This window comes from Panthera onca, chromosome D1 (genome assembly GCF_046562875.1).
Source record: "Panthera onca isolate mPanOnc1 chromosome D1, mPanOnc1 haplotype 2, whole genome shotgun sequence".
Classification (NCBI taxonomy): domain Eukaryota; kingdom Metazoa; phylum Chordata; class Mammalia; order Carnivora; family Felidae; genus Panthera; species Panthera onca.
In genome coordinates this window covers 37,463,351-37,478,778 of record NC_138348.1, presented here as the reverse complement: position 1 = coordinate 37,478,778, position 15,428 = coordinate 37,463,351, and the positions used below count along the sequence as shown (strand labels likewise).

Genomic DNA, 15,428 nt, shown 5'->3' with positions numbered 1-15,428 from the left:
AAGCTAAATATAGGCTGATCCATGGTGAGTTCAGAAATTAGCCTCAGTTTCTAGCCCAAAAATGATCTGATCGGCCTATATTTTCATTGTTTAATATACTTCTTTTACTTGCCAGTTCTTGAGAGATTGTGTGTCTAAATCAGACTTGTTTTTAAACAGTTAAAAATTTAGTCTAAGTGAAAACCAATTTCTGGAAATGACATTAAAAAGGGCAGCTAGTAGCTTGATAAAACAGCATAGATAATCTCAAACTCCGCATTTCCTTAACTTACTGCTTTTCTGAAAATAGTATTTACTTCTTATTGATGTTTTATACTTTCCTGAAGCTCCAAAAGAAAATTAAAAATGAGATTATATTCCAGGTATTGTACTTGGACTTTATTATTTTTAGCTTTTTGTTGTGAACAAATTTAATATATAGCAAAGCAGAAAGAACAGTAACAGAAACATCCATGTCTCCACGGCATAGATGCAACAGTTGTTAACATCTTGCCTTATCTATTTCACTTTTCTTATTTCTGAATGATTTCAAAGTAAATGAGGTATTAAAACACTTGACCCACAAATACTTCATATGCCTCTCTAAAAAAATAAAAATCCTCTTTCACAATTTAAGGGCTATTATTATACCTAAAACAATTAAAAATAATTCCCTGATAGTGCCTAATACCTAGATCGTATTCAAATTTCTAATACCCAGTCCCAATATGAATACCTGGTCTATATTCATATGCCCTGTGCAGCTATTTCTTTGGAATCTGCATCCAATTAAGGATCACACATTGCAGCTGACTGTATTGTCTTTTAAATCTTTTTTTTCCTTAAAAAATTAAATATAACATGTATACAGAAAAATGCATAAATCTTAAGCAAACAACTTGCTTAATTTTTGTAAACACACTTATGAAGCAAACAGCCAGGTCAGTAAGTACACTGTTATCAAAATGGTATAAGCCCTCCTACAACCCCTAACAATTTTTAAGGTATAAAATTAGATATATCTTACATTTGATGAAATATTTTACAACCTGAAGAAAAAAGTTCTTAGCAGAGATGTTCCAGGTCTGAATAATAGAAACACTTTCCCAGCAGGAAAAAGTTATTTACTTTTAATAATATTCTGAAGTTATTTCTCATACAAACATAATAGTACAATGCTGACATCCCTGTATTTGACAATTTTTATTACCTGTGAAATAAGCATATTTATCTGGCATTGTTTTCCCAGAGCATATTCAATTTTAAGAAATTCATCTATGATGTTGTCACTGGATATTTTTATTCAAAGCCACAGAACTCATATGTTATTAGGCTGTGTTTTTGTTTTTGTTTCTTTTTCTTTTTTGTCTTATATATATTTGTGATCACAAAATATAATTTCTTACTATATTACTTTTAAAGTGATCTTGAAAGGTTTAGTTAGAGTCACAATCAAGACTAGCAATTCTAAGGTTCTATATCCAGGAATAATTACCAAATCTGTGCAAAAAATGGTTGTCTCTTCTTTTACTAATTTGGTCGGTTCAAGGATCCCAACCTTGCGTTAAACAGAGTTATTTTAGACTATTGTTTCTTCACCAAACTCTATTTTGACATTCAAAATAAGGTCATTGAGAAAGTGCTTGAGAATTTAGAGATATTTTCAGGTCTGAAAATATTAGTCTTGAGGGGGAGAAGATAATTGCTTTTTGTTTGGGCATATAGAGGATCTTTAGGAATATTAGGTATAATTTTTTAATGGTTATCATAAGAAAAACCAATCATGTTTAGGTTGTTAATTTTGAAATGTTTTCAATATCACAAATAACTAATTATCATGTGCCCATGGTGTGATGGGTGGCCACTTTAATCCAGCTGTATACCATATGAGTTTTACAGAACCTTGCACTTTAGCATCACAGAATTTATATTGAAATCCATTGTCTTTCAAGAGAATTTCTAGATCTGTAGTCGTATTATTGCCTTTAGACAGGGTCTAGAATATTGCACTCTTAATTTTTCTTATTTTTCTTCTGACTATATTGGATTTTCAATGTTTTAGATAAGATATTTTGGATACTAACAAGGTCACTGATATGGCAATGATCTTTAGCTAAGTCATGATCTGTCATTGCAAAAAAACATCTTAGCAACTAGGATCTGTGCTTTTGGAATTGTTTTCTATAAACATAGGATCTTACATATTCCTAAAATGTGAACTATCTAATCAGAAGAGGCTGATATCTTTTTTTTATTCCAATGATTATTCATGCAGCAAAGATTAATTAGACTTGGAATGAACTGTTCATTACCTCCTACTCATGCCCCAACATATACATCCTGAAAATGCAAAGCACTTATTATTCCCATTTAAGTTAGAACATATTTTAAATGGTCAGAATGGCTCTCTGTTTGGGATTTCAGAAATTCAAGACTCCATGGAGGAAATTTTTTACATCTATGCCTGTCTATGCAATAATTGTTGCAAACTTCTGCAGAAGCTGGACTTTTTACTTATTGCTTATTAGTCAGCCGGCATATTTTGAGGAAGTCTTTGGATTTGAAATCAGCAAGGTATGTAAAAATTATCCTGTTTAACTAGTGCATTATTTTTGTATTCAGCTGAATATTAAGTTTCTTTGCCAACATTCTATCTTCTAAATTTTATAAGTTACTCATTTATGTGTCATCTATTTAACAAATAACTTCTGGGAAACAGACTGAGTAAGGTGTTTGAATGTCTGCTTCATTCAGCTGTCTGCTAGAAACTGCTCTTTGTTGATGGAAATACAGGCAAAATCAGCCTGGTCTCTGCCCTCATGGAGCTTATATCACAGTTGGGGTGGGCAGCTCTGGAGCCTTTCCCCTATAAAGAAACATAACTTCCTTTAAGTCTCAGATCAGAGATAGTGTTACAGTGAACAAAAAATGGAATTGTATTTATACAATTACCAATCTCTTCTTCAATGCTTTCAAAAATCTGTCTGGCTCTCTTTTCCATGTAAAAGTTTATTTTGATTTGGTCCTGATTGATAGACAAATGGATAATGAAGATGTCATACATAACACACACGCATACATGCACACGTGCACACACAGTGGAATATTATGCGGCCACAAAAAGGATGAGATTGTGCCATTTGTGACAACATAGATGGACCTAGGGGGTATTATATGAGATGAAATAAGTCAGACTTTGAGAAAGACAAATACCTTATGATTTCACTCATATGTGTAATCTAAAAAAAACCTAAATGAAGAAACAAACAAAAAGCAGAATCAGATGTGTAAATACAGAGAACAAGTTGGGGGTTACCAGAAGGGTGGGGAATAAGGGATGGGCAAAATGAGTGAAGGGGAGCAGGAGATACAGGGTTCCAGTTATGGAATAAACAAGTCATTGGATTAAATGACGCAACGTAAGGAACACAGTCAATGATATTGTAATGCCATTGTGTGGTGACAGATGGTACCCACACTTGTGGTGAGTGTAGCAAAATATATAGACTTGTGGAAGCACTTTGTCATACACCTGAAATTAATGTAACATTGTGTGTTAACTACACTCAAGTAAAAGAAAAAAAATTTAAAAAATTCCTATAAACTTAAAAAAATCTGTCTGGCTAAAAGATTTGAGATAGCAAAAAAAAAAAAAAAAGCTGAAAACAATCTTATGTGCCATTTATTCAATTTATTCATTTAACAAGCTTTTGTTGAACATGAGATGTGTAGGATTCAGAGATAAAAACATGGTTCCTGTCCTCAAGAGTTCACAGCTTGGTGGTATAGACGAAAGCAATTAGTTACCAGTTACAGCACAGTATGCTAAATGCTACAGACATTCGTTCGTAGCTGTGAAAATGTAATCATTTTGAGACATTCCGTAAAGATAAAATGAAAATGAAAATACAACTTCATATTTATAAAAGGATTTGAAATTTACAAGGTCCTTTCATATTCATAAACAACCTTGTTTGGTTGACCAGCTGGATAACGATCATCATTTCTATTGATGAGGAAACAAACTAGGGAAGGTATTTAAATTGCCTACGGCCAAGCTGGTAATATATGCCAGGATCGAGTTGAAGCCCTGATCCTTTAATTTATGTTTCATTTCCCTTTACTATGCTATTCAAATTCAGGTAGACCCTATGTTCATTTAAGCACTTAGCACAGTATCTGTTGAATACCATCTCTGCCAAGCCCTTTGCCGAGTACTGAATACACTTGTCTGTGCTGGCAATGGACTTGCCATTTCTCTTCATGTCATTACATACGTCCAGCTGGGCTCGCTATTCATATTATGTCTCTACTTGAAAGACTATCAGAGGCCTGGAATTGAAGAAAACCTGAGTTTAGGAGAAGCTATTCTAAGAGCTCTTTTGTAATCCCTGTTTCTAAGGAAACTGTTTCCTCCATTCCTGAGAAGAATGGCTGCTTTAGATAGGCCTCTTCTCTCTAGAGCTGATCAAACATTGCAGGGTAGCCTTTGGAAGCTCTGAGAGGTGTTATACTTCTCAACAAAGGCTGCTGGAGGTGTGAGTCCATTTTCATAATCTAGGACAAATATGACACTGAGACGCTATTAATAAAGTCAGGTCTCATGGGGAAAAATTGAAGGAGCCAACTGATGTTAATGAAACTGTGTGGTCATTCTGGCCCTGTAGCTCCACTTAATTGAAAATGCTTGAGTAAAAGCAATGATATTTTGCAAAACCTAAATACAATAACCAGATGAGTTGATTTGATTCACTTACTATATTTTTAACTAAAATTGTAGGTAAATTCTACACACACACATTGGCTTGAAAATTTTCATTATACTGGCCTAAAATAAGTCACAGACTTCCTTGAAAAATGTGTAAAGGAGGTAGTAAAGTAAATAGAACATGGGTTTTGGATCCCGGCTGGCATGGCTCTGAATCCAAGCTGTACAATAAACAATTGGTACATAACCTAGTGCTGATGTTTGAATGCTTGCCAGCCCCAATTTTCTCTTGTATGAATAATTCCATTAATATCCTCTTTCAGAACTCAGCAAAATGTAAGCAAACTAAAATATTTAAATGGAGAGGGCTCAGTTGGTTGTGCTCTGGCTTTTGATTTCGGCTCAGGTTGTAATCCCATGGTTGGGGAGATCAAACTCCGTGTCAGACTCTGCTCACAGCATGGAGCCTGATTGGTATTCTCTCTCTTTCTCTCTCTCTCTCTCTCTCTCTCTCTCCCTCTCTTAAAATAAATAAATAAATAAACAAATAAATAAATAAGTAAATAAGTAAATATTAAAATATATTTAAAAGGAGGATAATTTTCTCCAACCTTAGTTAAATTGAGTATCTTGCAGACTCAATGACAAGTATAATAGCTTAATCTTCAAGTAGACTGATTCAGGTAAAGCAGAAACATACACACACACACACATACACATACACACATATGTATGTTGAAAATGGTATATCAAGGGAAGGCCAGTGCTTGGATTAACCAGTCCTTTGAGAGGTCAGGTTAAAAGAGATAACAAGTGACAGGAGACGTTGATTCCTTTTGAGTTTCACATTTAGGGGCAGAGAAGGAGTGTTGAGTGGCTGCTCTTTGTTGTGTGGTAACCTGCCAATTTCTACAAGGACTGTGACACAGGTCGGGAGAGAGGAAATCCAGACTGTGAAGCACAAAGAGGAGAAGCACAAAGAGGAGGGTGCACAAAGTCTAATGACCTGGAGTTTCTATGAAGAACCAATCAGTTATAGTCTATATATACTGATAAAAAACTATATCTATATATAGATATAGCTATCTAAACTTTATCTATCTATCTATCTATATATCTATCTATCTATCAAGTATATGTATCTAACTATATTTAGATGTAAAAACATTTAGCCTTAAAATAATGAGCAAAGTACTGTGTGTTTATCATAAATAATGATACTCCCAAAAAGTCTTGATCATTCTGATAACATGTGATCGCAAATGATTAATTATGATAAGTCACCAAAAGCTGAGAAGATAGTTGAATAAGTTACACAGAGTTCTGCAACTTGGCCCTGATGAGGTCGCATACAGAATATATAAACGTTGTCTAAGGAACTGGGAGATTCAGTACCTTCAAATATTAAGTCAGCGTGCTAAAATAGTCTCAACTTCTGTCTCATTAACCTTGAGATTGTTAGCTTCTTGTACTTCCCACAGTGTTTTCCTGAAAGAATAAGTAATAATCATAGCTTTATTCTTTGTTTATCCAAAGGAATAAAATGTTTATTGAGTAGATAGTAAATAGCAAAGGGTGTTCAATTTGAGAACTTTTCAGATGTCTCAAACACTGGTCAAGATGCAGGCCAGTTGTGTGGACTTCAGAAATGCAGGTCACTCTTAGGCTTTGTCTGCCTCTGAATATCAGACACATGACATACAATTCTACACAAATCCAGCATGGCGTATTTCAGAATGTTTTCTTGTCTGATGGTTTCTCTCTACACAGTGGTTGCTTTAAATATATCTACCGTAGTTAAGAATAAAGAACACTCTGCTTTTTTCAAGGTGCTGTTCTGAAAAGCAATAATGTTTGCTTTAATGTCAATTTAGCTTATACTTTTACTTCGTTCACATTTGTGGAGCCTCTACTAAATACCAGTTTTTTTTTAATATGAAATTTATTGTTAAACTGGTTTCCATACAACACCCAGTGCTCATCCCAACAGGTGCCCTCCTCAATGCCCATCACCCACTTTTGCCTCCCTCCCACCCCCCATCAACCCTCAGTTTATTCTCAGTTTTTAAGAGTCTCTTGTGGTTTGCCTCCTTCCCTCTCTGTAACTTTTTTTCCCCCTTCCCCTCCCCCCTGGTCTTCTCTTACATTTCTCAGGATCTACATAAGAGTGAAAACATATGGTACCTGTCTTTCTCTGTATGACTTATTTCACTTAGCATAACACTCTCCTGTTCCACCCACATTGCTACAAAAGGCCATATTTCATTCTTTCTCATTGCCAAGTAGTATTCCATTGTATATATAAACCACAACTTCTTTATCCATTCATCAGTTGATGGACATTTAGGCTATTTCCATAATTTGGCTATTGTTGAAAGTGCTGCTATAAACATTGGGGTACCAAGTGCCCGTATGCATCAGCGCTCTTGCATCCCTTGGGTAAATTCCTAGCAGTGCTATTGCTGGGTCATAGGGTAGATCTATTTTTAATTTTTTGAGGAACCTCCGTACTGTTTTCCAGAGTGTCTGCACCAGTTTGCATTCCCAACAGTGCAAGAGGGTTCCCGTTTCTCCACATCCTCTCCAGCATCTATAGGCTCCTGATTTGTTCATTTTAGCCACTCTGACTGGCATGAGGTGATATCTCAGTGTGGTTTTTATTTGTGTTTCCCTGATGAGGAGTGATGTGGAGCATCTTTTCATGTGCCTGTTGGCCATCCTAAATGCCAGGTTTTGAACTGAACTAAAAGTATTCACACATGTTAACTGGTTTTATTTGATTTTTCTTTCTCAGATGGTTAATAGTACTAACCATAAATTGTTAAAAGCCCATTTTTTGACTCAGGTGAAAATGGCTCAATATTTGGTTCTGGAAATCACTTAGCCCTTTTAAATTACACTCTCTTCATCAGTACGAGAGAATATAATAAACTTTCATCTGGATAAAAGAGATAGAATTAAATAACTCATATATTTAAGCTATTTAGGAGTTATTCACTATCTCAATTAATTATTGTAACAGCCTGACTCTGTGGTTGTGGTACAATACTTATGCCATTGTAAAATACAGCAATCTTTGTCTCAAACTTTCAATGATCTAACATGGAAGACATTTTTATACACAAATAACAGGCTTTTTCTCAGTACTTATAATTTGCCAGGAACTGTACTTCAAATTATACTTAGGGAAAACACTTCCTTATATGTTTATATTCAAAATTTACTAAGTCCATGTATACAATTAAAATGCATTTTCTTCATACTTCCTGCCTTCATGATGCCTAGAGAAGAGTACCTTGCACATAATTACTGGCCAAAAAATGTGTGTTGAATTGATGCTTCTAGGTTAGATACGAGCCATTTCGTATGAAATTAATACAGAAACTATATACCACTGCAGGACAATGTGACCAAAAATTGACATTTGACATAGAAAATACCTAAAATTAAAGAACTTATTTTCATTTTCCAGGCTAAATTTAGCTTAGAAACTAACTATGAAACTCATAAGAGATACACATTTAAATTGCACTTAAGGTTTTTAGCCTTATTAAGAATTTAAAAAAATTTTTTTAAATGTAGCCTTTTCCAGCCTTATCCAATATGTTTCTTGTGCCTCTGAGTCTGTCTCTGTCTCTATCTCTCTCTCACTCACTAATGATGAAGTTTTCCAAACACATTTAAGAATATAATGGGGTGCCTGGGTGGCTCAGTCGGTTAAGCGTCTGACTTCAGCTCAGGTCACGATCTCGCAGTCCGTGAGTTCGAGCCCCCGGTCGGGCTCTGGGCTGATGGCTCAGAGCCTGGAGCCTGCTTCCGATTCTGTGTCTCCGTCTCTCTCTGCCCCTCCCCCGTTCATGCTCTGTCTCTCTCTGTCTCAAAAATAAATAAAACGTTAAAAAAAAATTAAAAAAAAAGAATATAATATGGGCACATAAATGTGAATCAGTCTGTGATAAGATTCAAGATAATTTATTCATAAACTCAAATTTTACTGATTCATCACACAGAAAAAAAGCATTCTCTTCCAAAAGACAAAAAGTAAATTTACTTAGCTTTTCTCATTTATTCTGTGGAAGTTATTGCTTATTCTAGGACTAAGTGGTCATTTGGAGACAGTATTTTATTTCCTTTCTTTTTCCATAAAGAGTTTATGATGGATTCAGAAAACCAAGACCATTAAGTTGCCCATATTACTTATGGTCACATATATGTCTCTTCTTTTTTTTCCCCTTCAGGTTGGCATGCTATCTGCTGTGCCACACTTGGTAATGACAATTATTGTACCCATTGGAGGGCAGATTGCAGATTTTCTAAGAAGCAAGCAAATTCTTTCAACAACTACAGTAAGAAAGATCATGAATTGTGGTGGTAAGTACATAAGTGATGTTAAGGACATGATTTTGGCTCACAAACTGCTGATCTACAGGAGTGAGTAAATTTTTCTGTGCGTATCAAATATGTAGCACAATTTGTGTCTTCGTTGTTCATTTATAATCATTTCTCTATCTTCAAATTTTCATAATTTCTAGTTTTAAGTAACCACATAACCAACTTTCCCTGCCCACCACTGAAACTGAAGATTGTCTTCAATGTTTTTATTAAAATGAAAGGCTTCAGTAATCCCTGTGCATATACTGTTCTTATTATTTTTAAAATAGACTTCCTGAAATGGTTTGCTATGTCAGATAGGCATGAACGTTTTTAGCAGTTTTAGCTCATTGGAAAAATTTACACAAATTTGTGAAGTGTTTCTATGTGTTTGTTTCTGAAGGTTTTGGCATGGAAGCAACACTGCTTCTGGTTGTTGGCTATTCTCATACTAGAGGTGTAGCTATCTCATTCTTGGTCCTTGCAGTGGGATTCAGTGGATTTGCTATTTCTGGTAAGATATGTTTTTAAATTTATAAATGTAACACCCTGATTTTTGCTGTTAATACACACACACACACACTTGCTGTTAATACACACACACACACACACACACACACTTTCTTTTCCTCTTTAATATTCTGGCTGTTGAAAAGTTACTCATAATATTTTCACTAGAAAATAAAAAGAATAAACATTTAGAAATAATTATTTGGATCTGTTACCACTAATTTCTCTCCTGCTTACCCTCCTCCTCCTCCTTCTTCTTCCTCTCCTTCTTCTTCTTGTCCTTCTTCTTCTTCTCCTTCTCTTTCAGAGAAAATCTCTCTGTAGTGTGAGCATCACATTTTAAGTATTGTGTAAGAAATAATACCTCATACTCCCATTATATCCCTGAGCTAGATTATCAAAAAATACTTATTGAGCACAGGCTGTATACCTAGTATCTTCTAAAGAGGGCGATGAGTGTGGTAGAGAATATTCTACAGTCACCCACTTCTAAGAGGTTTAGGATTCTCTGAGTTTAAGCTTGTGTGTATGTTTCAGGTTTCAATGTTAACCACTTGGATATTGCTCCGAGATATGCAAGTATCTTAATGGGCATTTCAAATGGTGTTGGCACATTGTCAGGAATGGTTTGCCCTATCATTGTTGGTGCAATGACAAAGAATAAGGTAAGATGGAAGTGTTAGTTTTAGAAGATTCTCTCTCATGGTAAAAAAAAGTTCCTGTGTTCTGTTTGACATTCTCTTTGTGGTCCTGTCACCAGACCTCTGAGTAAGGGAGATAAAGGAGGCTCAGAAGAAAATCTCTCTCGAGGAACTCTGAGGAAGGTTTCTTTCCCAACCAATAAACAATATGGTTTCCAACACCTTTTAATATTTCTTATATTTCTGGTTTGGCGAAACAACGAAAAAACTTTTTTCTCTTAGCTTATTAGAACATGAAAATAGAAGTCTTCTGAGCTTTCTTTGGAAATGTCAATTCAGAATCCACAGGTATCAATGGAAGAATATTATTATCAGGTATTTGTCCTTATATGTAGAGCTTCAAAATTATGGTTCACCAAAAAGAAATAAACAAAAGAATTAGGAGGAAAAAATATATAAGTACATGAATGGAAATTAAAAGAGAGATTATGGGTATTTTAAAAATTAGCAGACCACAGATATATTTGGAGTTTTATTTCAGATCCTGAGATTTACAAAAAATGTTAGTTAATGAAAAGGCATAGGATTATGGAAAATTTCTATCACAGTATTTGCTTTATATAATCAGAAGAGGGGTTTCCCCTAAAGATAGCATTGTATGAAAAGCTTGATGGTGGTGCATTCAAAGAAGATGTTATGCTTTTTTAAACACAGGGAGTTTGTTCTCACAATGCCAATTTTTGTCACTACAGTCACGTGAAGAGTGGCAGTATGTTTTCCTGATTGCTGCCCTGGTCCACTATGGCGGAGTTATATTTTACGCAATATTTGCCTCAGGAGAGAAGCAACCCTGGGCAGATCCTGAAGAAACAAGTGAAGAAAAATGTGGATTTATCCATGAAGATGAGCTTGATGAAGAGACAGGGGACATTACTCAAAATTATATAAATTATGGTACCACCAAGTCTTATGGTGCCACAACACAGGCCAATGGAGGTTGGCCAAATGGCTGGGAAAAGAAAGAGGAATTCGTACAAGAAGAAGTACAAGACTCATACACCTATAAGGACCGAGATGATTATTCATAACAAAGCTAATTGCTGGATTTATTTTTAGTGTTTGTGATTAAATTAATTGTGATTGCACAAAAATTAAAAAAAAAAAAAAGTGATGTAAACACATAAACATATCAACCAGGCAACTCTTGCTATAAAAATGAATCAAAAAGACAAACAAACAAAGAAAAAAACTCATGAAGTTTCCATCAAGTGCAATCTGTAGAAGTTGTGAAATGCCATCATTTCCATTCAGGTCATCCATTTTTGCGTTTGTGATTTAATGGTTGACTGGTCAAAATTGTAGAAGCAAGTAGTTACTCTTTGGATTCATGTGAGCTAAAACTCATCACCATTTAATAAAGCACAACTAAAACAGTTGGCACATCCCATCCTACACAGGTTAGGAAGCCAAAGCTACTTGATCATGCAAAATGCACTTATATATTTGTTACACTGTATTGCAAGGTATCATGCAGAAGTCCTGTTAAGAAAACTAAAGATGTCATGTTGGCTGCATCAGGTGTTGGCAACATTTATTGAATATAAATTATAGAGTTGATATATCTCTCAATTAGAGAAGAATATTGTGGGCTAGCAACTAGCAAGGTGTACTAAATAATTATTGTTATTACATAATGTGGAATATTTTGTTGGTTCTGAAAAGAAATATCTTGCAGTGTTTTATATGAAATGCTTGTGTGCATATACTTATATCTGTGAAAGAGAACTTGTAAAGTGGGGGGTATGCTTCATGTTCTTCCATTCATTTACCTAACAGTATAAAACACTTCACACTTCAACAAAATCTGACGTTTCATGTAGCATATCACATAACTTTTTTGCAAAAAAATATAAAAAGTAAATAGACTTTAATGTATTTTTTATTACAACTTTGTACTGGTTGTAACTTGCATTAGAAAAAAAAAAGATACACATGCCATAAAGAATCTAATAAGAAATTTACTACGGAGATATATCCCTTAAAATGCAATATTAACAACAAAAGAAATAGAAAATTGTTTAGATATTCTTCTTCCTTAATAATGAAATACTATATTAACCTTGTGCCACAGAGCTATATATAATATGAAAAGATAAACTTAATAGAGATACTGTAAGTAGACAATTTTATTATTTAAAGTCCCATTTAAAAGATCTTTGTCTTAAATATATAGGACAATAAATTATATTAAAAATTATATCTCTATATATATCTGTATATCTTATACATATCCATACACAAAAAACATAATAAACAATCTTCACAAAAAACCAAAAATAGCATACACCTCATGTTGGGTTAGGGGACTGTAATTTCTACTTTCATAGAGTCATAGAATTTTAGATGGGGCAGAGGCATTTTGCTTGTCATTTCTTAATATAACTCAACAGGAATTGCAACATTTGTGTTCCAAGCAATAAGTGCAATGCATACAATTTCCTGTCTGTATATTATCTTCATTTTGCTTGTGGTAGCTCTCTGGGTGGTTGGAATGATTTTTTTTTTCTTTCAAAAGTTGACATCAGACCTCTTTATAATGTTCTAAATGATAATAACACATTTCCCAATTCAATGCAAAATATGATTGGTGTATTTAATTGTCTATTCTGGATATTTGATCTGTTCATTGGTTCATTGTACTGTGCTAGTGACTGGAAATCCCGCTACTGCAAATAGAAAACATAACATTTGTTTTAAAGATGCAAACCATCCCTGAACCTTGAGAAAATAAAAACAGCCTTTGCTTTGTGTCTCAAAGTGATGTAATGTGATCATGGCTTTTGTTGTGTTGAATGAAAAGATGTGGACTATCATTTTGTTGCTGCAAAAAAAAAAAAAAGTTAATAAAATGCTCTATTTATCCTTTTGTAAAAATACAATACATTAATTTGGGTTTATTTTATTTAGTTTGTAACATTAATGCAAATTTAACTTTTGTGTGCTCCAATGAAGCCAAATCTAGGCTCAAGAATAATAATCTTTTTAGCTACTTGAGATTTAATGGAAAAACATGGCATTCTTTAGATTGTATGGGATGTGGTTCCCTAGACAGAGTTTTACATCAAGGAATAGGTCTCTGAGTCAAACTCTATCTTTCAGTGATGGACTTCTCATAACATTTGTGCTAAGCTTAAAAATTTTTAGGAAAAAATTCAAGTTGTCAGGTCAAGGATGCTATACAGTTTGGATTGCATTTGTTGGTTGTGCTGGACACTGTCCTAACCATTCTACATAAAGTATCTCACAAAACTCCACAATGACCCACAGTAGTTACTCTTTTTATTCCCAGATTACAAAGGAAGAAACTGAAGCTTGTAAAGGTTGAATAAGTTTCCCAAGGTAAAACAGAGTAACAGCATCATAGGGTATAATGTGTCAGCCAAACCAGCAAGCGGTGAGAGATTTATCAAGGTAGCGGCCAATGGAATGTCTGTGTTACTGGAAAAGTGATCATTTTGCTCTGATTCCCAATGTTACAGACGTGTGGAAGGGGAAGACCATAATTATATAGCACTGGGATCTTAGAGTCATAGAACTTTACTACTCAACAGGACTTCTGGGATGATTTAGTTAACACTCCTTGTTTAACTAATGATGACACTGAGGGTCAATACATGAAACTGACTGGATCAAGGGACACAGAGCATGTTGTGGATGTGGAAAGAAGTAGCACAGTAAGCTGTGCTTGGTTTTTATTTTTATCTTCTTTTTTAGCCAGGACTTAATTTAAGAAATTAATTGGAGAATATTTATCAGTTCAACCACTACCCCGTATCCACGACTTACATAAGCTCAGTGTGTGTGTGGGAAGTGAAGGAATGTATTGTCTCTTCCTGAAATCCTCTGCACAAAGAAACAACAGCCAGACACCCAGACACCCAGACTAATTTTTATGGAGGCTGACATGCCATCTTTGCATATCTTTGGCAGGAATGAAAGTGTCTTGGCCCTAACACTCTATAATTTCCCCAATTCTGTAACACAAAAGTTTACAGTTCTGTAAGAGAAGCGTTCTATTGTCTCCAGATATTACCATGGGCCACCCTCATGTGCTTTTACCTCTTATCTTCCCTTTCTCTTCATTCTCCCCTTTTCCTCCTCATCCCAATGGCTATCCCCATGTGGAGTGTTATATGTTCCAGGTATGTTGTAATTTGCAAAATGCTTTCTTATGTGTTACCCCATTTCATCCACACATCTATCTGCCTTGTAAAATTGAAAGGCCACATATCAGTGTTAGTATTTGTATTTTCCAAGTAGGGGAACCAGGTGTAAGATGGCATAATTAACTTCCTAAAGATTCCCTAGAACGAGATACAGACTATTTGGCCACAGCAAAAGAGTGATTTATTTTTATCTTTAAATCACTTTATTACTCTTCTGATTATAAATGTAGTATAAGGGAGGGGAGCTTCATTAGGTAAAGGACAGTATTGAAAACAACGAAAGTGAAAACAACTGAAAATCTCACTATCCAGAGATAAGCACTGTTAACATTTCTGGAATCTTTATAAGAAAAATGGACAAAAAGGTTTTGCAATTTTCGAATTTGAAGTCATACTTGATCTATCGTTGCAAACCAATTTTTCCACTGAACAATATTGCATGCATAGTCTCCCATTTGAACAACAGAGTTCTAGAGTCTAATATTCTGTTACATAACATGAGCCATATTTAGTCTACGTAACCAGTATCTTACTTATGAAAATTTTAATTTTACATCTTTTTTTCCCTTTATCTTTCTGCTTGTGTGGATGATTTGGGGAAATGCAAAGTCACATATACACACTTATAACCTCTATAACCGTGATGGATATTTAAATTACTATCTGTAGCTTATTATTCCCGTGTTTGTTTACAGACGGTGCTCCTGACAATTGGCTTTTCTGTGGCTCATTTACTAATTTACGTATTCATTTAACAAAGGTTTATTAGCACCTACACTGTGCAAGTCACTGTCCATAGCGTGGTGAGAAATCAGCCCCTGCTCTCATGGATCCTTAAGTCCAATCTCCTCACTGAAGTGTCTGCAGCACGCCCGGACCCAGACAGGCCACACAGAGGTGAGAGGAAAGGCTTTTGCACACCAGGACTTTGCTGAGAAAATATTTTTCTTAATCCCCCAAGTTCCCAAAGGTGGGCTGCCTTCAAGGTGCTCC

The 15,428-nt window shown here is 34.9% G+C and overlaps 1 protein-coding gene across 1 annotated transcript in view; it reads left to right on the top strand.

Moving 5' to 3' along the window:
• SLC17A6 (solute carrier family 17 member 6) overlaps positions 1 to 12,954 on the top strand; it is a 41,017-nt gene extending 28,063 nt beyond the window's left edge. Inside the window, exons 8-12 of the mRNA XM_060606217.3 lie at positions 2,404 to 2,553; positions 8,926 to 9,058; positions 9,462 to 9,572; positions 10,106 to 10,233; positions 10,962 to 12,954. Of these exons, the coding sequence (XP_060462200.1) occupies positions 2,404 to 2,553; positions 8,926 to 9,058; positions 9,462 to 9,572; positions 10,106 to 10,233; positions 10,962 to 11,297 (858 nt within the window). The 3' untranslated portion in view covers positions 11,298 to 12,954. The remainder of the gene's footprint in view (positions 1 to 2,403; positions 2,554 to 8,925; positions 9,059 to 9,461; positions 9,573 to 10,105; positions 10,234 to 10,961) is intronic.
• Positions 12,955 to 15,428: the final 2,474 nt, after the last annotated feature.